The 23,225-nt window shown below is 41.2% G+C and overlaps 3 protein-coding genes across 3 annotated transcripts; all 3 read left to right on the top strand.

The window, feature by feature from the left end:
* Positions 1–1,451: 1,451 nt before the first annotated feature.
* Positions 1,452–8,532, top strand: LOC129100707 (uncharacterized). The gene is made up of 2 exons (XM_054610147.1): positions 1,452–1,819; positions 7,661–8,532. The coding sequence occupies exons 1-2, from the start codon at positions 1,507–1,509 to the stop codon at positions 8,530–8,532; spliced, it is 1,185 nt and encodes a 394-aa protein (XP_054466122.1). The 5' UTR covers positions 1,452–1,506.
* A 9,842-nt stretch (positions 8,533–18,374) lies between these two features.
* On the top strand, positions 18,375–19,735 carry LOC129100706 (zinc finger and SCAN domain-containing protein 2-like). Its single transcript, XM_054610146.1, has 2 exons — positions 18,375–18,453; positions 18,558–19,735. Exons 1-2 carry the CDS (start codon positions 18,375–18,377, stop codon positions 19,421–19,423), a joined length of 945 nt encoding a protein of 314 aa, XP_054466121.1. The 3' UTR covers positions 19,424–19,735.
* Positions 19,736–20,049: 314 nt separating this feature from the next.
* LOC129100703 (gastrula zinc finger protein XlCGF57.1-like) lies at positions 20,050–21,830 on the top strand. Its single transcript, XM_054610144.1, has 2 exons — positions 20,050–20,077; positions 20,533–21,830. Exons 1-2 carry the CDS (start codon positions 20,050–20,052, stop codon positions 21,828–21,830), a joined length of 1,326 nt encoding a protein of 441 aa, XP_054466119.1.
* The last annotated feature ends 1,395 nt before the right edge of the window (positions 21,831–23,225 follow it).

Here is a 23,225-nt window from a genome sequence, read left to right as displayed (position 1 = left end):
TGAAGAAAGGGAGGTGCAAAAAGGCATGGAAAACCAAGACACTAGCTGAAATATATCAGTAATTAGAAAGCAATCCTGCCCCTTGTCAGTGCAAATTAATATCAGCTGGTTCAGTCCCAACTGATGGCCTATAAAAAGGTGTCTCATTACCAAGGTGTCCCACAAGAAAATCTCATGATGGGTAAAAGCAAAGAGCTCTCTCAAGACCTTTGCAACCTTATTGTTGCAAAACATACTGATGGCATTGGTTACAGAAGGATTTCTAAACTTCTGAATGTTCCCGTGAGCACTGTTGGGGCCATAATCCGGAAGTGGAAAGAACATAATTTCACCATAAACAGGCCACGACCAGGTGCTCCTCGCAAGATTTCTGACAGAGGAGTGAAAAGAATTATCAGAAGAGTTGTCCAAGAGCCAAGGACCACTTGTGGAGAGCTTCCAGTGATATATCCTGGTACAAATTTAGGACTTTTACTTTAAAATATCTCGTAATTAGTACAGTAAAAATGTTCGATTTTTAGTTTGAGTGAAGTCAGAGATTTCCTGAACACATATACATCAGGTATTGTCTGGAATTATTAAGAAAAATATGCTCATAGCACCTTTATAAATTAAAGCACTTATTATATTCGTATTAGTCTGTTGCAATTATTGTTTTCGTAGTAATTTGCCTCTGCACTATACTTTTGCTCTGGCTTATGCTTTAAGATGCTTGTTTAAGAAAGGAGATGCACTTATGACTTCTGGTGACTAGTAGTTCTCTTGAATACCTATGTTGAATACACTTCCTGTAAGTCGCTTTGGATAAAAGAGTCTGCTAAATGACTGTAATGTAACGTAATGTAAAGAAATGACCTATTTGAAGGTACAAATGTAAGAGTTAATACTTTGTTAAATATAATATACAATTGGTACAGTGAAAATGTTAGTCAGTCACGACATGCAGGTAACTGGGTTCATTTTTGATGTGAATAAAATAAATCTTATTTCCATATATTTGGCTTGTTTACATCTTATTTTGAAAACCGGAAGTTATGTCACGTTGATCCTTCCGCCAACTTCACAAAGTCAATCGCACACTCCCGATCTGGGCCGTTTGAATGTGTTTACCATGAGTGTTAGTATTATAGGTGCACTAAAATTGCAGTGTCTGCTAACTTGACCACAGAGATCCGAGAGTCTGACGAGTTGACCGCAGTTCGTCTACTGTCGTGGTATCCAGGGTGCTGGATGCCTGGTTTCATGTGATAGCACTGTTTGCATTCTCTTCTTTACCGTCAGAGTATTCTCATATTTCTTTATGCTTCTTCCCTTCCAGAGATCCCAAATAAACATGTCTGTAAGGAGGAGGAGGTTCTCTCTGACCAGCAGCTCTGTATTCAGGAGAGGAACTCCTGTCTGGACCAAGAGGACCCAGAGCCTCCACAGATTAAAGAGGAACAGGAGGAACTCTGCACCAGTCAGGAGGGAGAGCAGCTTGAACTGAAGCAGGAGACTGAGACCTTTATGTTGACTCCTAGTTATGAGGAAAGTGTGACATCCAGCGAAAGTAAACAACACAAGCGCCTGTATTGTCAGCTGCTCGCACGTGTAGAGCTGGCTGTAAAAAACGATATTGTAGACGTTGCGGAGGTAATTATTCCAACAATGTCCTCAGTTGAGTCTTTCAGAGAGTTTGTCACCGAGCGACTAACTGCCGCTGCTCAAGAAATATTCGGAGTCTTTGAAAAAACTATCTTCCAGTACGAGGAAGAGGTCGACCGTCAGCGCAGACTGTTGGATATCGTTTGGAAACCTGCAATAAAGCTACACAGGATAGGTGTGTACAACTCAATCATTTAAAAACACTAAACAGAGTCATTCCATTGAAATCAAATTGTCTAAATAAGTACTGGTATTAATTAATGCTGCATTTACATGAATTCAGGCAGATGATAGACAGCAAATCAGAACAGGTTGGTCAAATTATAATACATGGAAATAAGATTAAGTAAATTATATTCACATAAAAATGAACCCAGTTACCTGCATCTCGTAACATTTTAACTGTACCAATTGTATATTATATTTTATATTCAACAATGTAATAACTATGAAAATATTTTTCTAAATAATTCCAGACAATAACTGATGTTCTTGTGTTCAGGAAATCTCTGACTCCGCTCAAACTATAAGTCAAAAATTTTTGCTGTACCAATTTAGAGATCTTTAAAGTAAAAGTCGTACATTTTTGCATTTAAAAAGATCATTTATGAATATTTAAGTTGCTACAACAATAGTTTTATCAATAATTCCAGACAATGACTGATCCGAGTGTGTTCACGACATCTTTGACTATACTGTCAGTCAGTCAGTATCCAACAGATGGGAGAAGAATCCTGCTGAGAGTCCATCCATCCATCCATTTCCTTCCGCTTATCCGGGGGCGGGTCGCGGGGGCAGCAAGCTAAGGAGGGTCCTCCAGACGTCCTTCTCCCCAGCAACACTTTCCAGCTCCTCCTGGGGAACCCCGAGGCGTTCCCAGGCCAGACGAGATATATAATCTCTCCAGCGTGTTCTGGGTCTACCCCGGGCCTCTTACCAGTTGGACGTGCCTGGAAAACCTCTAAAGGGAGGCGTCCAGGAGGCATCCTGATCAGATGCCCGAGCCACCTCAGCTGGCCCCTTTCGACGCGAAGGAGCAGCGGCTCTACTCCGAGCTCCCTCCGGATGTCTGAGCTCCTCACCCTATCTCTAAGGCTGAGCCCAGCCACCCTACGAAGGAAGCTCATTTCGGCCGCTTGTATTCGCGATCTCATTCTTTCGGTCACTACCCAAAGCTCATGACCATAGGTGAGGGTTGGAACGTAGATGGACTGGTAAATCGAGAGCTTTGCCTTTCGGCTCAGCTCCTTCTTCACCAAAACGGTCCGGTACAACGCCCGCATCACTGCTGACGCTGCACCAAACCGCCTGTCCATCTCCCGCTCCATTTTACCCTCACTCGTGAATAAGATCCCGAGATACTTGAACTCCCTCGCTTGGGGCAGTGACTCACTCCCAACCCAGAGGGTGCAATCCACCGTTTTCCGGAAGAGAACCATGGCCTCAGACTTGGAGGTACTGACTCTCATCCCGACCGCTTCACACTCGGCTGTGAACCGCCCCAGTGCGTGCTGAAGGTCACGTTCTGAAGAAGCCAACAGAACCACATCATCTGCAAAAAGCAGGGATGCGATTCTGAGGTCCCCAAACCGGAAACTCTCCTCCCCCGGCTGCGCCTTGAAATCCTGTCCATGAAAATCACAAACAGGATTGGTGACAATGGGAAGCCCTGGCGGAGGCCAACACGCACTGGGAACAAGCTCGACTTTGTGCAGAGTATCCGGACACAGCTCTCACTTTGGTCATACAAGGACCGAATGGCTCGTAGTAATGAACCAGGTACCCCATATTCCCGCAGTACCCCCCACAGGACTCCCCGAGGGACACGGTCGAAGGCCTTCTCCAAGTCCACAAAACACATGTAGACTGGATGAGCAAACTCCCATGCACCCTCCAACAGACCTGCAAGGGTAAAGAGTTGGTCCGCTGTTCCACGTCCAGGACGGAATCCGCATTGCTCCTCCTGGATCTGAGGTTCGACAATCGGACGGAGCCTCCTTTCCAGCACCCTGGAGTAAACTTTCCCGGGGAGGCTGAGCAGTGTGATACCCCTATAATTGGAGCACACTCTCCGGTCCCCCTTTTTGAAAATGGGAACCACCACCCCGGTCTGCCACTCCACAGGCACTGTACCCGACTTCCACGCGACAGTGAAGAGACGTGTCAACCAAGACAGCCCAACAATGTCCAGAGCCTTTAGCATCTCTGGTCGAATCTCATCCACTCCTGGCGCTTTGCCGCTGAAGAGCTTTTTAACTACCTCAACGACCTCCGCCAGGCATATGGACGAGACTTCCCCTGAGTCTTCAGACTCTGCCTCTTCCACAGAGGACGTGTTGGTCGGGTTCAGGAGTTCCTCAAAGTGTTCTTTCCACCGCTCGACAATATCCCCAGTCCGGGTCTGCACTGCCGTGCTAAGGCAAAAGACCATAACTTCAAGTTTGGTCAAAAATGAGTTTTTGACGTATTTGGAACCACACGCCTTAGTTTTATCATGTACACAAATATCAAGCCCAAATTCGGTTGTTTTCGGGCAAAAAACAAGATGGTGTTTTGCCGTAAGTTCAAAAGTGCAAGGCGAAACTGAGGCAGAAGCCCGTAACTTCAGATACGCCTTTTTGCCTTCCTCTCACCCTTGTCCTGAGCATTCGAATGAAGTTACTGTGCGCCGCCCCGAAGTTACGGCTCTATGCCTTAGTATGACTGACCAACCGTAACGTCAGATACACCTTTCTGCCTTCTTATCACCCACTCCTGAACATTCCAATGGAGCCACAGTGCACTGCCCCGAAGTTACGGCACTCTGCCTTAGTATGACTGCCATCAAAATATTCCCGCGCTGGAGTTACGGTGCACTGTCATACTGTTAAATCACCTCATACACACATAAATAATAAAGTTGTTCTGTACATGCAATACGTGGCTTGCTGTGTTTGGCTTTGTGAAGAGTTTTTACTAGTTCTAGGTTGTGAAGAATGGCATTCTCTCGAGGGAAAATGATGCTGGAGATGGCATTGAAACGTAAATACCAAGATGAAGGTAAGAACATTGGTGTATAAAAAAAAAAAGTTAATCTTGTTAATCTAATCTTACTTTATGTAGCAGTGATGAACAGGTAGCGTTAGCGAAGAAGCAAATGTTATCATACTCGGCTAACCTACTTTACAAACTAGACTTAATGTACACCACACACAATAAGTGTCATCTTCCCCGTTATCAAGCGATGTATTAGGGTATATTACGCGATGTTTCAATTCCTAGCCCATGAAACCAGTTTATGAAATACACTATATTTTGTCGGTCAATGACAGTCCACTGACGGCAAGCTAAGGAATTGCTGTTGCAATGACGAACACACACACACACACACACACACACACACACACACACACACACACACACACACACACACACACACAACAACAACAACACCGGCAGCAGCATTAAATCCACCACGAGCTTTTAAAACTTTCTGCCGGATAGTTATGGGCTATGTGGGAAAGTCGAGGCTAGTCGAAGCCAGCAAAAGGTCGATCATGGCGTTAAGGGAAATGTGCATGGCCTGACAATGACAGAAGGGCTTATCTGACCGCAAAGCAAACTGCTAGTTGAAGCCATGACAAAACGACACACACATGCACACAACCAGCAGGGAATATAGTAAACCAATGCCTACCTTTGGACGCTGATTTAAATCCATGGTAAACAATCGACAAGAGGGGGAAATCCATTAAATCCACCACCAGGCATGAAAATCACTCACCTTTCGGCGAAATTCGCCGTTTTGAAACCAAAATAGGTGACCTCCGTGAATCGTGTAGATTCGATGAAAAAATATTTGGGGGGGGGGGTAGGTTCAGAGGCCGGCCAGTTTATAGTCCTCCGTAAAGTGCTTTACTCTAGACACGGAGAGCCTGTCGGAGAACCTTTCCGTAGTTTACGTGCGCATCCAATATATCAGTCGACGCAACAGAGACGGTAAGGGCTGTGATTGGTCCTCTAACAAAATCATTTCCGGAAACACTACTCGGTTTGACTTTGGACCTTATTTACTTTGTACGTTGTTTACTTTGCACAGGACCAATAAAATACCAAATAGGATTTTTAAAGCTTTGGAAGTTTATTTACAAAACTATTTACAAATATTTTGTTGTCAACATATAAGATCGATCGGGCGGAGAATTGCAATGCGATTCTAAATTTGCCCATTAATGTACAAGTCCGAATTTTGCGATTTTCACTGGCTACAATATTGCATCTGTCAGTTGTCAAATTTGCTGAACAAATTGTTAAACTTCAATAATTATTCATAGTCAACTTATATAGTGCATTTATTTAAGCTCTCAACAGCATAACCATACAGCTTCGCCACATCGAGGGGAAAACACGGCACACGCAAAGTAGGTGGAATCAGCCGTTCAAAACCAGTCTGCATGAATCGTATGACAACTGGATGCGAGCAAGGAATACATCGAAGGGGAGACCATGAGAGCCCCAGCTCGCCGCATAGTAGCCTGGGTGCTTTAAGCGTGGAAGAAGCTGGATACGGAGTGGGTGAAAAACTATGTGTGTGTGTGTGTGTGTGTGTGTGTGTGTTTGTGTGTCTCTGTTCGAGCCTGCATGAGAGTTCAATGTTGTCATTAGCTGTTGCGTCTTTCTGACCAATCGCAGTTCAAGGCCGACCTGGGCTGAATTTGCAACATTTTGCAACAAATTATTCTAAATCTGCCCATACATGGACACGGCAGAATTTTGCGGTTTTCACTCGCTACAATGTTGCATCTGTGGCTGCTGGTAATTCAATCATAAAGAAGTAAACTCTACGGGGCTATTTTCAGCATTATGTTGTTTTTTTTACGGCACAGCGATCCGGGGCTATTGGCAAAAACACACAATACATAACACAAACATTAAACTTTAATGTTTGTGTTATGTATTGTGTGTTTTTGCCAATAAAAAATATGGAATATTCAAATTTTTCTACCGGGGGAGGACCCCCCGGACCCCCCTAGAGGGATAATATCCTTCTCACCTTTTTCACCCCTGACCCGTTTTCATGCCTGCACCACGAGTGATTCACTTGCACTGACCAGCAAATTAGTGTGCGGTCTGTACGTGGTATAAATAATGTTGACTAAGCGAATGCAACTTCCTTAACTGGATGTCACCCACGTTTGAATTCGCAACAAAAGTAAACAAAATTGGTCATTGGATGGATCTGATCATGTGACTCACAGAAGCTGGGAATCAACTGCGGTTTTTTGCCTGATGCACTGTGATTGGATTAGGCCATTGACATGGGATTTAACCCTTTGCCGTCCCTAAATTATGCTTTCCACAGGCTACTATCTACTCAGTTGTATCTACTCAGTTAATATAAGTATGACACACACACACACACACACACACACACACACACACACACACACACACACGTCTGATGTCAGGTGGTGCAGCGGCATCTAATGCCCATGATTTAATCAGTAATTGGTTGATATGCTACATTGAATATGCCTTGTTCACTAAAAACAAACAAGAAAATCCATAGCCTAGTGGCAATGTCTGCCGTTGCACCGCCCTGAAGCGTGCTACTGTGACACACACACACACACACACACACACACACACACACACACACACACACACACACACACACACACACACACACACACACACACACAATAACATTAGCTATACGTTTACACACAAAGTATCATCATTTTTGAATCCTTAGAATATGCTGAATACTTTCTGGGAGCACAGTGGTTCATACTACTTAGATGGAGAAGACTAACACAAAGTCATAATAAGTGCACACTGAATACTTCTTAGGATACCTTGTGGTTCAAGCTAGTCTATGTGCTGTATGGAGAAGACTAGAACAGCAAGCCTGTCTGCCAGTAGGCATAAATAAACACATTTCAGAAAGGATGTTCATGTTTTTTGTCCAGGTTTTTCTGTTTTAATAAGAATAACCTGCACCAGCTAAGTCATGTTTTTTTCTTCTTGATTTCAGTGTCTGTTCCACGAGCAGCTCCACCAGCTCCTTCGTCTGATTCTCAGCAGCAAGTCTGGACCGTGCTGAACAGTGCTTTAGATATCAGTGATATTTTAAGTGATGACCTGTGCTTCGGAGAAGATGGCAGGCTTGTGACCAGCACACCAAATGGAACCTTGCCAATTTTCGAAGACTCCCTCCAACTAGGGCCTTCTATTGATGCAATCGCCGACCTCATTTCTGTGCCTGAGCTCATGGATATGGACTTACAACCTCCATCTGCGACCGCCTCTGATCCTCAACCATCTGCGACCGCCTCTGATCCTCAACCATCTGCGACCGCCTCTGATCCTCAACCATCTGCGACCGCCTCTGATCCTCAACCATCTGCGACCGCCTCTGATCCTCAACCATCTGCGACCGCCTCTGATCCTCAACCATCTGTGACCGCCTCTGATCCTCAACCATCTGTGACCGCCTCTGATCCTCAACCATCAGCGCCCGCCACTGATCCTCAACCATTTGCGCCTAGAATGAGACCACGGGCCCCCTGTGGAGTGAAGTGTCGGCGTCAGTGCTCTACACACTTTTCAGAGGAACGAAGGATGACCATTTGTAGGGAGTTTTGGGGCCTGAGCTACAAGGACAAGCGAGCCTTTGTTTTTCATTCTGTCAGTCAAATGGGGAGGGAGAAGGTCTGTGCCCGCCCCAGCAGGAGAGGCAGGACCTTTGTTTACCGGCTGAAGGATGCCAAAGAAAATCCCCACCAGGTGTGCAAGCTGTTCTACCTTTCCACTCTCGGCTACCACCCTGGGAATGACAGCATCGTGCTGTCTGTCATGCAAAGAAATGTCAACAGCCCTAGCCCCACCGCGAGATGGAAGAGGTAGACATGCTCCAGCAAACAAGCTGGACATGGAGCAGCTCTATTTACACATAGAGTCCTTCAGGCCGACCATCAGCCACTACAGGAGGGAGCACGCACCCTGCCGCCGGTACCTCCCCAGTGACATCACCATTAAACTTATGTTTGCTGATTTCCAAGACAAAGGCCACCAGTGTGGGTATGATACGTATCGCAAAGCAGTGAGAGCGAAAAATATCAGCTTCGCTAAGTTGGGAGAGGAGGAGTGTGAGGCCTGTTTGCGTCAGGAGCAGCACACCAAGGAGGCGCAGCACACAGAGGATGTGGACTGTCCACAGTGTCAGCAGTGGAAAAAGCACAAAGAGGAGGCCATTGAGACCCGGCAACACTACCGCAGTGATGCGGAAAGTGACTGGCCTGCCGGCACAAGTGTCAGGAGTGTAGATTTGCAGAAGGTCATCATGCTACCGAGGATGCCTGGTGTAAAATCGGCACTTTTCACCAGGCGTCTCTCTGTGTACCACGAGACCTTTGCCACGGTGGGAGGAAAGACAGAGAAGAAGGACAACATCAGTGTGGTGTGGCATGAGGGCGTAGCAGGGCGCAGTGCCAAGGAAGTGACGTCTGCTTATCTGGAGGCGCTTGAGAAGGACCGTGACTGCGAGCATGTGATCTTCTGGGTTGACAACTGTAGCGCTCAAAATAAGAACTGGTGCCTCCTGTCCTCGCTGGTTGTGCTGATGAACTCTGACCTGGTGGCCATGGATGATGTGACCCTGAAGTACTTTGAGCCGGGTCACACATTCATGTCAGCAGACAGCGTGCACCATGGTGTGGAGCAGGAAATGAAAAGACGACCGGGAGGATTCATCCACGACTTCGAAGACTTCCTCTCGGTCGTGAAGTCATCCAATTCCAAGAAGATGGAGGTTGTGGAGATGACTAATGACAACATCATGGACTGGGCTAGTGGCCAATCCACAGCAAAGCTGAGGAAGGCTCCAAAACTTGCCGACCTGAAAGTCATCCAGCTGAGGCGTGGGTCAAGGTCCATGTGGGTGAAGACCACACATGGACAGGAGCAGTTCGTGGAGGTGGACTTCCTGAAGAAGAAGTTTGACACGAGCATGCCTTCCACTCTGAGGTTGCGGGATGTTGGTGTGGAGGAGGCGAAAAAGGACGACATCATCCTGAAACTGGTCCCCCTGATGCCAGCCTCCAGAACCGATTTCTGGAGGTCACTGAAAGTGCATGTCCCCAATGGAGATGAAGAGTAGGGAGGGGGAAAATGGGCCTCATTCTCTATCGTTCTCTCTCTCTTCTCTCTCACACACACACACACACACACACACACACACACACACACGCTCACTCTCTCTCTCTCTCTCTCTCTCTCTCTCTCTCACACACACACACACACACACACACACACACACACACGCTCACTCTCTCGTTCTCTCTCTCTCTCTCTCACACACACACACACACACACACACACACACACACACACACACACACACACTGCACCCACCCCAAAGGATTGACATGGACGTTTTATGTGTTTAATGTGACAATTGACAATTGACAAGTTCATTGTTGTACAGTATGTGCTTAATATGATAATTCAGTGGTGTGTGTGTGTGTGTGTGTGTGTGTGTGTGTGTGTGTGTGTGTGTGTGTGTGTGTGTGTGATGTGTTTTGGATAATCTGTTTTTATAGGCTGTTTTTATAAGTATTGGACATTTTTTCTTGCTCCGTTACAAAGAAGAGTGTTCATACATTGTGCTCAAAAGCTTGTTTGATGGTGAACACTGTAAATAAACATGATTATTGAAATTGTTGTCAGAAACCTTTACTTTAAGTTACACATACAGACAAGTAATTTCAATTATTTCAGTCAGATACATAAATACAGTATATGACACTGAGGTCGGTCAGAGAGTTTGTGTCAGTAATGTGACTACCCGTGTTGAAATACAAAAAAAATATGATAAATGTGAAGTCACATTATGATAATCATGGTATTGGTAATTGTGATAAATGAAATAGTATTACTATTGATTAATTAATAGGGTCATTATTCCATTGTTATCATACCACTGAGCTTTAACATAGAAGTTACTGCCTTCTGCCTTAGTATGACAAATCAACATTCCGAAGGCAATGCTAAGGCAGAACACAGTAACTTCCAAAAAAGGTCAAAGGTCAAATTTGAGTTAATTTTTTTCTCAATGAATAGATTAAGACAGGCATACACTACAAACTGTGAAAATTACAACATTGTAGCTATAACCACATTGTGTGGACATTAGGATAACTTTAAAGCCATTTTTTTCAGTTTCACACTCTGGTGAGTTACTGCCTTTTGCCTTAGCAGGGCAGTGCAGTTCTCCCCCCCTGCTGAGCACAGCCTGAGAAAAGCCCTGTTTCCCCTTTCTGAGTCGTCTCACGGTTTGCCAGAACTTCCTTGAGGCCATTCGAAAGTCCTTCTCCATGGCCTCGCCAAACTCCTCCCACACCCGGGTTTTTGCCTCAGCAACGGGCCGGGCCCCATGTGCCAAGGCCCGGCCACCAGACGCTCGCCGGCGAGCTCCCCTACCAGGTCTGGCTCCAGGAGGGGGCCCCGGTTTCCCTATTCCGGGCGAGGTGCCACAACCTTGCATCGTCCGATTCATTGGGGTTTGGTGGGGTTTGGTGGTATAGTTAAATGTTTTGATTTTACATATCGGTTGGGTCAGAGATGTCCTCAAAAGAAATATATCAGTCATAGTCTGGAATTACTGAGAAAATACTTTTTAGAGCACCTTAAATATTCAGTTATTAGATATTTCTCCATACAAATTTAGGACTTTACCTTTGAAAGATCTTGTAATTTGTACAGAAAAAAGGTTTGAATTTCTTAACAAGTATAGTCAAAGATGTCCTGAACACATATGGATCCGTCATTGGCTGGAATTATTGAGAAAAATATTTTCCAGAACCTTAAATGGAAATTAGCCTTTTAAATGCACAAATATAGGACTTTTAACTTGAAATATCTTCTAATAGCTACTGTAAAAATGTTTGATTTTCTATATGGGTTGAGTAATAGATTTCCTGTGCAGATGTGAGTCAGTCATATTCTGGAACTATTGAGATAAGTCATTTTGTTGCACCTCAAATATTCAGAAAAATAAAATCTAAAATCTCTGAATTTTTACAGTAAAATTTTTTGATTTTCAATATGGGTGTAGTCAGATATGTCCTGAAAACAAATATATCAGTCATTGTCTGGAATTATTGAGAAAACAAATTTTATAGAACCTAAAATATCAGTTATTACATATTTCTCAGTTCAAATGTAGGTATTTTACTTTGAAAGATCTTCTAATTGCTACAGTAAAAAATTAGGTTATTTTTTTTGTATAAGTGCAGTCAGAGATGTCCTGAACACTTATACATCAGTCATTATGTGGAATTATTGAGAAAATACCTTTTTATAGCACTTAAAATATTCAGAAATGACCTGTTTCTCTGTACAAATTTAGGACTTTTACTTAGAAAAATGTCTTAATTGGTTCTGTAAAAAAGTTAGATGTTATGTACCAGTGGAGTCAGAGATGTCCTGAACACATATTAAGTAGTCATTGTCCGGAATTATTCAGAAAATTATTTTAATATCATTTAAAATAGTCAGAAATTAGTTTTTGGAATGTACAAATTTAGGACTTTTAATTTGGAAACTATCTTAATTGGTACTGTAAAAATGTTTGATTTTCAGTATGGGTTGAGTTAGAGATGTCCTGATCTGGGCCGTTTGAATGCGTTTACCATGAGTGTTAGTATTATAGGTGCACTAAAATTGCAGTGTTGGCTAACTTGACCACGGAGGTCCAAGTGTCTGCCGAGTTGACCACAGTTCTACTGTCGTGGTATCCAGTGTGCTGGATGCCTGGTTTCATGTGATTGCACTGTTTGCATTCTCTTCTTTACCATCTGAGTATTCTCATATTTATTTTGGCTTCTTCCCTTCCAGAGCTCCCAAAGCAACATGTCTGTAAGGAGGAGGAGGTTCTCTCTGACCAGCAGCTCTGTGTTCAGGAGAGGAGCTCCAGTCTGGACCAAGAGGACCCAGAGCCTCCACAGATTAAAGAGGAACAGGAGGAACCCTGCACCAGTCAGGAGGGAGAGCAGCTTGAAGTGAAGCAGGAGACTGAGACCTTTATGTTGACTCCTAGTGATGAGGAAAGTGACCACAGTAAAGATCATACTCTGAACATGAGTATTGATGAAAATCAGAGTGTGGTGGAAGAAACACCTCTAGGCTACACTTCAGTTGAAAGCTCTGTTGTACCGGAACCAAACGAGGACCAACAGCTCCTCTCACACAACTCTCATGCAGATAAAAGCCAAGATCAGAAAGGAGGCGAGCATGGATCCTCTGAATCCACTAGTAATGCAGAGCCAAAACCGTTATTCAAGTGCGACACATGTGCGAAAGAATTCAAGTTTAAGTCTAGTTTTTACAGACATCTGAGAATCCACACAGGTGAGAAGCCATATTCTTGCGACGTATGTGGGAAACGATTCAATGAGAAATCAAATTTGAAACTTCATATGATGATCCATACTGGTGAGAAGCCACATTCTTGCAACGTATGTGGGAAACTATTCGGTCCGAAAGCAACTTTGAAACTTCATATGAAGATCCACACAGGTGAGAACTTGAAGCCACATTCTTGCAAAACATGTGGAAAAGATTTTCGACGTAAAAGTCACTTGGTGGTTCACATGAGAACACACACAGGTGAGAAGCCATATTCTTGCAACGAATGTGGGAAACGATTCAGTCAGAAATCATCATTGAAATGTCATATGAAGATCCACACAGGTGAGATCTTGAATCCACATTCTTGCAAAACATGTGGAAACACTTTTAGAACGAATGGTAACTTGGTGGCCACATGAGAAGAATCCACACTGGAGAGAAACCGTTCATCTGCAAGGCCTGCGGGAACAGATACTTTGCGGCGTTTCAATTGTCAAGGCATGTAAGATGGCATACAGACAAGTAGCCTTGTAGTTGGAAGATACATGGGAGCTCACTCAGTTCTTGAGTTCGTAATTCCTGCAAATGTTTGACAAATTTGATTTTTCTTTTGGTTTTAGAATTGGTATATACTTCAGTAATATGAGTGGATTGTGAACACAGATGTTTAGCTTGAGAAACACTCTCTGTATTGTTGAGTCAGTTATGTTGTCATCATTACAATGAGACAACTTTTCTTTTTTGTCTACAATGTGTCATTTATTTTATATTTTTATGTTTTTTTGGATTTTATAGGTGGCACAGAAACAAAAATTGTAGATGGAGTGCTACATGGTGCTGTCACAAATCAGCCAAAGCAATAGTAATGAAAAGTGAATGAATTGTAATGATCAGTGCTCAAAGGGAAGTGAGCAATGAAACTGTTTTTTGATCTCATGTATGTATTCTAACAATAAAGCTTCATGAGGTGATGACCAGTCATTGTGAAGAATTGTTCTTTTACGTGTGTTAAGTTATACCACGCAAGAGGTGTTTTAATGTTGCAAATCACCGGCTTTAGATGGTTCATTTTTGATTTAATACCGTAGCTGATGCATATCAATAGTTTGAGCAGTGGAGCTGCCTCGAGTTGAACAAGCTGTGGTGGAATGTAACTGCATGTACGCAAATGCTGTATTGATGAACCTGGAAGCATTACACTGCTATTATTTTTCTACTAATGGCCATTAAACTCTGAAACCACTCTCTACCACGCTTTACCCAACCTTATATTTTGTGCTCAAAATGTATGCATATTTTTTTTTTCTGTTTAGTGTTGACCCATCTGGGCATTTACTGGCAAAATAATAGCCTTTAGCTGATAGGAAGTGATTCAAACTCTGGTGGTACAGACTTAAATGTTAATCCTTTTAGACCTAAGTGCAGCCTTTGACACAGTAGACCATGCCATTTTAATCAACCGTCTTAAAAACCGGGTTGGCAACAAGGACTCTGCACTTAGTTGGTTTTATTCTTACCTCTCAGACAGAACCCACTCGGTCACCATAGGTAATTACTCATCTTCTACTCCTAACATTCAATCAAATCATCCAACGACACAATGTCTCTTTTCATTGCTATGCAGACGACACACAGATATGCCTTCCACTGAGACCTGACGAACCAACAAGCCTAGCTGCTATTTTAGACTGTCTTAAGGACATCAACTGTTGGATGGCACAACATTTTCTTCAACTCAATAATTCCAAATCAGTTAGTCCCAAGCCGTATTCTTGCAAAACATGTGGAAAAGATTTTCGACACAGCAGTGCCTTATTGGTTCACACCAGAAGATCCCACACCGAGGAGATGCCGTTCATCTGCAAGACCTGCGGGAACAGATACTTTGCAGCCTTTCAATTGTCAAGGCATGTAAGATGGCATACAGACAAGTAGCCTTGTAGTTGGAAGATACATGGGAGCTAACTCAGTTCTTGAGTTCATAATTCCTGCAAATGTTAGACCAATTTCACTTTTCTTTTGGTTTTAGAATTGGTATATACTTCAATAATATGAATGGATTGTGAACACAGATGTTTAGGCTGAGAAACACTCTGTATTGTTGAGTCAGTGATGTCATCATTACAATGAGACAACTCATTATTTGTCTACAATTTCTCATTTATTTGATATTTTGTTGTTGTTTTGGATTTTGTGGGGGAAACAGAAACAATTGTAGATGGAGTGCTACATGGTGCTGTCACAAATCAGCCAAAGCAATAGAAATAAAAAGTGAATGAATTGTAATGATCAGTGATAAACGGGAAGTGAGCAATGAAATGGTGTTTTTCGATCTCATGTATGTGTTCTAACAACAAAGTCTCATGAGGTGATGAGGTAAGAATACCAGATTCACGCTGAGGTCTAAAGCTTTAAGTATATTCCGTTCATCAAAGCTGCAGATGTGTTTCACTCACATCAAGAGTAAAAACATTCATTGTGAAGAATTGTTCTTTTATGTCTAAATACGTACTGGTATTAATTAATGCTGCATTTAAATGAATTCAGGCAGATGGTAGACAGCAAATCAGAACAGGTTGGAATACATATGTTTCACAGTGTTATTGCTACTTTTACCTACCTGTGTAAAGTTCCTCCATCTCTTCTTACATGTTTTTTATAATTATTTTAAATGTTTTCCTCAAAATAACTCAAAAAATAGATTCATGTCCCTGTGAGATGAAACCAGACAGATGTTCAAGCACAACCTTTTTTGTTTCTTTAAAGCGGAACGAATAAATAACTCTCGTCCACCGTCGGAACTTATCAGTGTGACATCCAGCGGAAGTAAACAACACAAGAGCCTGTATCGTCAGCTGCTCGCACGTGTGGAGCTGGCTGTAAAAAACGATATTGTAGACGTTGCGGAGGTAATTATTCCAACAATGTCCTCAGTTGAGTCTTTGAGAGAGTTTGTCACCGAGCGACTCACTGCCGCTGCTCAAGAAATATTCGGAGTCTTTGAAAAAACTATCTTCCAGTACGAGGAAGAGGTCGACCGTCAGCGCAGACTGCTGGATGTCGTTTGGAAACCTGCAATAAAGCTACACAGGATAGGTGTGTACAACTCAATCATTTAAAAACACTAAACAGAGTCATTCCATTGAAATAAAATGGAAAAATCATTTTTCATCAAAGAGGATATATTTAATACAATTACTCCGTTTCAATTGTTTATTTTATATATTCAGGGTATTTACTGTTATCATCCCAAGTCTCTTAAATTGCCTCCTGGATTCCCTCACTTGCGTCTTAGTCCCTCCCACCAGGGATGCATGGAGAGACGCGAGGAAACCAGGCGAGGAGAGAGGAAACGAGGAAATGTGTTTTAAGAGACATGAGACGTCCTTCCCTCTGAAGCGTCACGTGACGCGACGTCTGTTTCTGATGACGACGCCAGCTGATCACATGATCACTGTACTAATAATAATATCATCATAATAATGATGACACAAAGTAATCATCACTGTACTAATAATAATAATGACACAAAGTAATCATCACTGTACTAATAATAATAATGACACAAAGTAATCATCACTGTACTAATAATAATAATGACACAAAGTAATCATCACTACTAATATTAATAATGACACAAAGTGATCATCACTGTACTAATATTAATAATGACACAAAGTGATCATCACTACTAATATTAATAATGACACAAAGTGATCATCACTGTACTAATATTAATAATGACAAAGTAATCATCACTGTACTAATAATAATAATAAAGACAAAGTAATCATCACTGTACTATTAATAATGACACAAAGTAATCATTACTGTACTAATATTAATAATAACACAAAGTGATCATCACTGTACTAATATTAATAATGACAAAGTAATCATCACTGTACTAATAATAATAATAAAGACACAAAGTGATCATCACTGTACTAATATTAATAATGACACAAAGTAATCATCACTGTACTAATAATAATAATAATAATAAAGACACACAGTAATCATCACTGTACTAATATTAATAATGACACACAGTAATCATCACTGTACTAATATTAATAATGACACAAAGTAATCATCACTGTACTAATATTAATAATGACACAGTAATCATCACTACTAATATTAATAATGACACAAAGTAATCATCACTGTACTAATATTAATAATGACACAAAGTAATCATCACTGTACTAATATTAATAATGCCACAAAGTAATCATCACTGTACTAATATTAATAATGAAACACAGTAATCATCACTGTACTATTAATAATGACACAAAGTAATCATCACTGTACTAATATTAATAATGACACAAAGTAATCATCACTGTACTAATATTAATAATGACACAACGTAATCATCACTGTACTAATATTAATAATAAAGACACAAAGTAATCATCACTGTACTATTAATAATGACACAAAGTAATCATTACTGTACTAATATTAATAATAACACAAAGTGATCATCACTGTACTAATATTAATAATGACAAAGTAATCATCACTGTACTAATAATAATAATAAAGACACAAAGTAATCATCACTGTACTAATAATAATAATAAAGACACAAAGTAATCATCACTGCCAGAGTAGAAATGTATTTCTCTCTGCAGCCTGTATGTATACTGTGTTCTGAGTATTTATACTGTGTTCTGTGTATTTATACTGTGTTCTTAGTATTTTTTACTATGTTCTGTGTCCTGCTCATAAGCGCAGCGCACCGATTTCTACCGGCGAAATACGTTTGTCTTATTTATTAATTATTAACGTCTGTATGTTAAGAATTCGGATTGTGATGTCATTATTAAATAATCCAGAATATGATTATGTTTTCTCCTAAACACTGGAATTAATTTATGAGGCTCAATGTTTAGGGGTAAATTGGAATTACATTACTCATCCAACCTGACACTCAGGAATTATCAGCCTCATATGAATGAATGGAAATTAAGATAAATTATGTATAAAGTGTTTCTACTGACAAACAGACAGATTCTCAAACTCTCTTTCTCTGACTTTTTAATCCATTCAGTCTGTGATCTGTCATCACTCTGGTATTAAACTCCAGTGATGATGAGCTATATCAGATCAGTACGATCGGCTGCAGCGTCCAATCATAACTTATTAACGATGAGGGGGCGTGTCGGCCCTCACAACACTTCCTGAAAGGATGATGTCGTGCATCCTCGCTCATGGCTCCTCGGTGATCCCTCCTCGATCCTCGCTCCTCAGTGCCGAAATAAGAGCTTTGGGACGGCCGGCAATATGGCGGCGCAGAATGACTTCCAGTTCAAGTGAGACTTGGGATGTACCCCAAGACCAATGTTGGTATTCTCTTTTCCGGGTTCACCTTATTTTACCATCCTGTCCTCGTCTACTGTCGTGGTATCCAGGGTGCTGGATGCCTGGTTTCATGTGATTGCACTGTTTGCATTCTCTTCTTTACCATCAGAGTATTCTCATATTTATTTTGGCGTCTTCCCTTCCAGAGCTCCCAAAGCAACATGTCTGTAAGGAGGAGGAGGTTCTCTCTGACCAGCAGCTCTGTATTCAGGAGAGGAACTCCAGTCTGGACCAAGAGGACCCAGAGCCTCCACAGATTAAAGAGGAACAGGAGGAACCCTGCACCAGTCAGGAGGGAGAGCAGCTTGAACTGAAGCAGGAGACTGAGACCTTTGTGTTGACTCCTAGTGATGAGGAAAGTGACCACAGTGAAGATCAGACTCTGTACATGAGTAGCGATGAAAATCAGAGCGTGGTGGAAGAAACACCTCTAGGCTACACTTCAGTTGAAAGCTCTGTAGTACCGGAACCAAACGAGGACCACCAGCTCCTCTCACACAACTCTCATGCAGATAAAAGCCAAGATCAGAAAGGAGGTGAGCATGGATACTCTGAATCCACTAGTAATGCAGAGCCAAAACCGTTACTCCAGTGCGACACATGTGCGAAAGAATTCAAGTTTAAGTCTAATTTTTACAGACATCTGAAAACACACACAGGTGAGAAGCTACATTCTTGCAACGTATGTGGGAAACGATTCAGTCAGAAAGCAACATTGAAACTTCATATGAAGATCCACACAGGTGAGAACATGAAGCCATATTCTTGCAAAACATGTGGAAAAGATTTTCGACGTAATAGTAACTTGGTGGTCCACATGAGAACACACACAGGTGAAAAGCCATATTCTTGCGAAACCTGTGGAAAAGATTTTCGACATAGCAGTGTCTTATTGGTTCACACGAGAAGAGCCCACAAGGGGGAGAAACCGTTCATCTGCAAGGCCTGCGGGAACAGATACTTAGCTGCGTTTCAATTGGCAAGGCATGTAAGATGGCATACAGACAAGTAGCCTTGTAGTTGGAAGATACATGGGAGCTCACTCAGTTCTTGAGTTCATAATTCCTGCAAATGTTTGACCAATTTGATTTTTCTTTTGGTTTTAGAATTGGTATATACTTCAGTAATATGAGTGGATTGTGAACACAGATGTTTAGGCTGAGAAACACTCTCTCTGTATTGTTGAGTCAGTTATGTTGTCATCATTACAATGAGACAACTTTTCTTTTTTTGTCTACAATGTGTCATTTATTTAATATTTTTATGTTGTTTTGGATTTTATAGGTGGCACAGAAATAAAATTGTAGATGGAGTGCTACATTGTGTTGTCACAAATCAGCCTCTACAATAGTAATGAAAAGTGATTGAATTGTAATGATCAGTGCTCAAAGGGAAGTGAGCAATGAAACCGTTTTTCGATCTCATGTATGTATTCTAACAATAAAGCTTCATGAGGTGATGAGGTAAGAATTCATGATTCACACTGAGGTCTAAAGCTTTAAGTATATTCCGCTCATCAAAGCTGCAGATGTATTTCACTCACATCAAGAGTAAAAACATTGTGAAGAATTGTTTTTTTATGAGTGTCTAAATATGTACTGGTATTAATTAATGCTGCATTTAAATGAATTCAGGCAGATGGTAGACAGCAAATCAGAACAGGTTGGTAAAATTAGGTGAGGCAGGCAGAGAATACCGGATACTTTTTGGTACACTTGCAGTGTCAAAGTTAAAATATTTTAACTTTTTGCCATCATCAAAGAGGATATATTTAATACAATTATGCCGTTTCAGTTGTGTAATTTATATTTTTAGGGAATTTACCGTTATATAACTAGATAGTTGTGCTTCCCCTTGTTATTCTATTACAAAAAAGTAACTCTAGTGTGAGGGAGCTACGTAACATCTGTTTGCAAATTCAGATTGCAAAAAGTTAAAATATTTTATCCAAGACCGATGTTGTTATTCTCTTCCGGGTTCACCTAATTTTACCGTCCTGTCCTCGTCTACTGTCGTGGTATCCAGGGTGCTGGATGCCTGGTTTCATGTGATTGCACTGTTTGCATTCTCTTCTTTACCATCAGAGTATTCTCATATTTATTTTGGTGTCTTCCCTTCCAGAGCTCCCAAAGCAACATGTCTGTAAGGAGGAGGAGGTTCTCTCTGACCAGCAGCTCTGTATTCAGGAGAGGAACTCCAGTCTGGACCAAGAGGACCCAGAGCCTCCACAGATTAAAGAGGAACAGGAGGAACCCTGCACCAGTCAGGAGGGAGAGCAGCTTGAACTGAAGCAGGAGACTGAGACCTTTATGTTGACTCCTAGTTATGAGGAAAGTGACCACAGTGAAGATCAGACTCTGTATATGAGTAGCAATGAAAATCAGAGGTTGGTGGAAGAAACACCTCTAGGCTACACTCCAGTTGAAAACTCTGTAGTACCGGAACCAAACGAGGACCACCAGCTCCTCTCACACAACTCTCATGCAGATAAAAGCCAAGATCAGAAAGGAGGCAAGCATGGATCCTCTGAATCCACTAGTAATGCAGAACCAAAACCGTTATTCCAGTGCGACACATGTGGGAAAGAATTCAATGTTAAGTCAAATTTTTACAGACATCTGAGAATCCACACAGGTGAGAAGCCACATTCTTGCAACGTATGTGGGAAACGATTCCGTGACAAATCAGCATTGAAAGTTCATATGAAAATCCACACGGGTGAGAACTTGAAGCCACATTCTTGCAAAACATGCGGAAACACTTTTCGACGTAATAGTGACTTGGTGTTCCACATGAGAACACACACAGGTGAGAACTTGAAGCTATATTCTTGCCAAACATGTGGAAACGCTTTTCGACGTAATAGTCACTTGGTGGTCCACATGAGAACACACACAGGTGAGAAGCCACATTCTTGCAACGTATGTGGGAAACGATACAGTCAGAAATCAACATTGAACTTTCATATGAAGATCCACACAGGTGAGAACTTGAAGCCACATTCTTGCAAAACATGTGGAAACACTTTTCGATGGAATAGTGAATTGTTGTCCCACATGAGAACACACACAGGTAAGAAGCCGTATTCTTGCAAAATATGTGGAAACAGTTTTCGAAAAAATAGTCACTTGGTGGTCCACATGAGAACACACACAGGTGAGAAGCCACATTCTTGCAACGCATGTGGGAAACGATTCAGTGTGAAATCAGCATTGAAAGTTCATATGAAGATCCACACAGGTGAGAAACCATATTCTTGCGAAACCTGTGGAAAAGATTTTCGACATAGCAGTGCCTTATTGGTTCACACGAGAAGAGCCCACAACGGGGAGAAACCGTTCATCTGCAAGACCTGCGGGAACAGATACTTTACGGCCTTTCAATTGTCAAGGCATGCAAGATTGCATACATACAAGTAGCCTTGTATTTGGAAGCTTACTCAGTTCTTGAGTTCATAAAAAAAAATCATTAAAATACATGATTCTTTACAGACGTCATGGTTTACAACAAATCTGATTTTGAAGGCCTGACCTTTAACCCTTTTGATCCCTCTAACATTGACTCTTATAATTTTGATGTTGACCCAGATTTAAAAAAAAAAAAAAAAAAAATGTCATCATTTGATGATGAAGCCCAGTTTAATGACTTATGTGTTTCTTTGCCTCCTAATAAGTCTTTCTAGCAATTATGACTATTATTTATCTTTATAATGATTTTTCAGTTATTGCCTTATCAGAAACATGGCTTACTGAGGACTAAAGAAATCTTTAAAATACCAAAATACAGTTCAGTTTACTATGTAATAGATTTGGAGGTGGAGTATCTCTGTTTATTCATGGTGATTATGAATTTGAAATTAGGGATGATCTAATTTTGAAGTTAGATGAGGCTGATGTGGAATCTGTTTTTTTAGAGCTCTCTGGTGGAAAGAATGAAATTGTTGGTGCTATTTATCGACCACCTGACTCTGTCATCAAAGATTTCAATGAAAGTCTGTTTAGTTCTCTTGACATGATAAACTATGAGGATAAACCTTGTTACATTTTTGGAGATTTTAATATTAACCTTTTAAAAAATAGACTACATAGTCCTACTGGGGATTTTCTCAATTTTCTTTCCTCTAGTTACTTTTTCCCTCTTATTTATAAATCAACACGAGATGATGTGTCTTTGATTGATAACATCATAACCAATTCTTTGAGTGAGGTAACAAAATCTGGAGTTTTGTATTCAGATTTGTCAGATCATTTTCCTATTTTTCAGTACTCCTTAAGCAGGAATAATAAAGCTAAATATACTAAGACAATAATGCACAAAAGTATTATGACCAAGTCAAACCTTTCCAAATTTAAATACACGCTTGCCCGTATTTCATGGGATGATGTATATGAAGAGAAAAACGCTGATTTGGCATATCAAAAGTTTATGAAAGTTATTAACTTTAGTTTTAATGATTGTTTTCCAATTCGTAGTTCTACCAAGATAACAATCAAGATCTGAGTAAGCCTTGGTTTACACTACTTTTACGGAAACTGCTGAGGGAAAAAAACCAAAACTGTACAGGAAAATATCATTAAAATCCTACTCCTCTTACTCATGGTGTTTATAAATCCTATAGAAATACCATTACCATTAGATCAGCAAAAAAGAAATATTTCAGCGAAAAGTTTATGAAGTGTTCAAAAGATATTAAAACCACGTGGAAAATAATAAATCAGATGTTGCAAAGAGAAAAGACTACCCTAGAGATTCCTTCAGTCTTTTTGGATGGTGAACATTATCTGGATGATCCAATTGATATAGCTCAAAAATGT

The sequence above is a fragment of the Anoplopoma fimbria genome, chromosome 13 (genome assembly GCF_027596085.1).
Source record: "Anoplopoma fimbria isolate UVic2021 breed Golden Eagle Sablefish chromosome 13, Afim_UVic_2022, whole genome shotgun sequence".
NCBI lineage: Eukaryota > Metazoa > Chordata > Actinopteri > Perciformes > Anoplopomatidae > Anoplopoma > Anoplopoma fimbria.
This window is presented reverse-complemented; position numbering and strand designations above follow the sequence as displayed.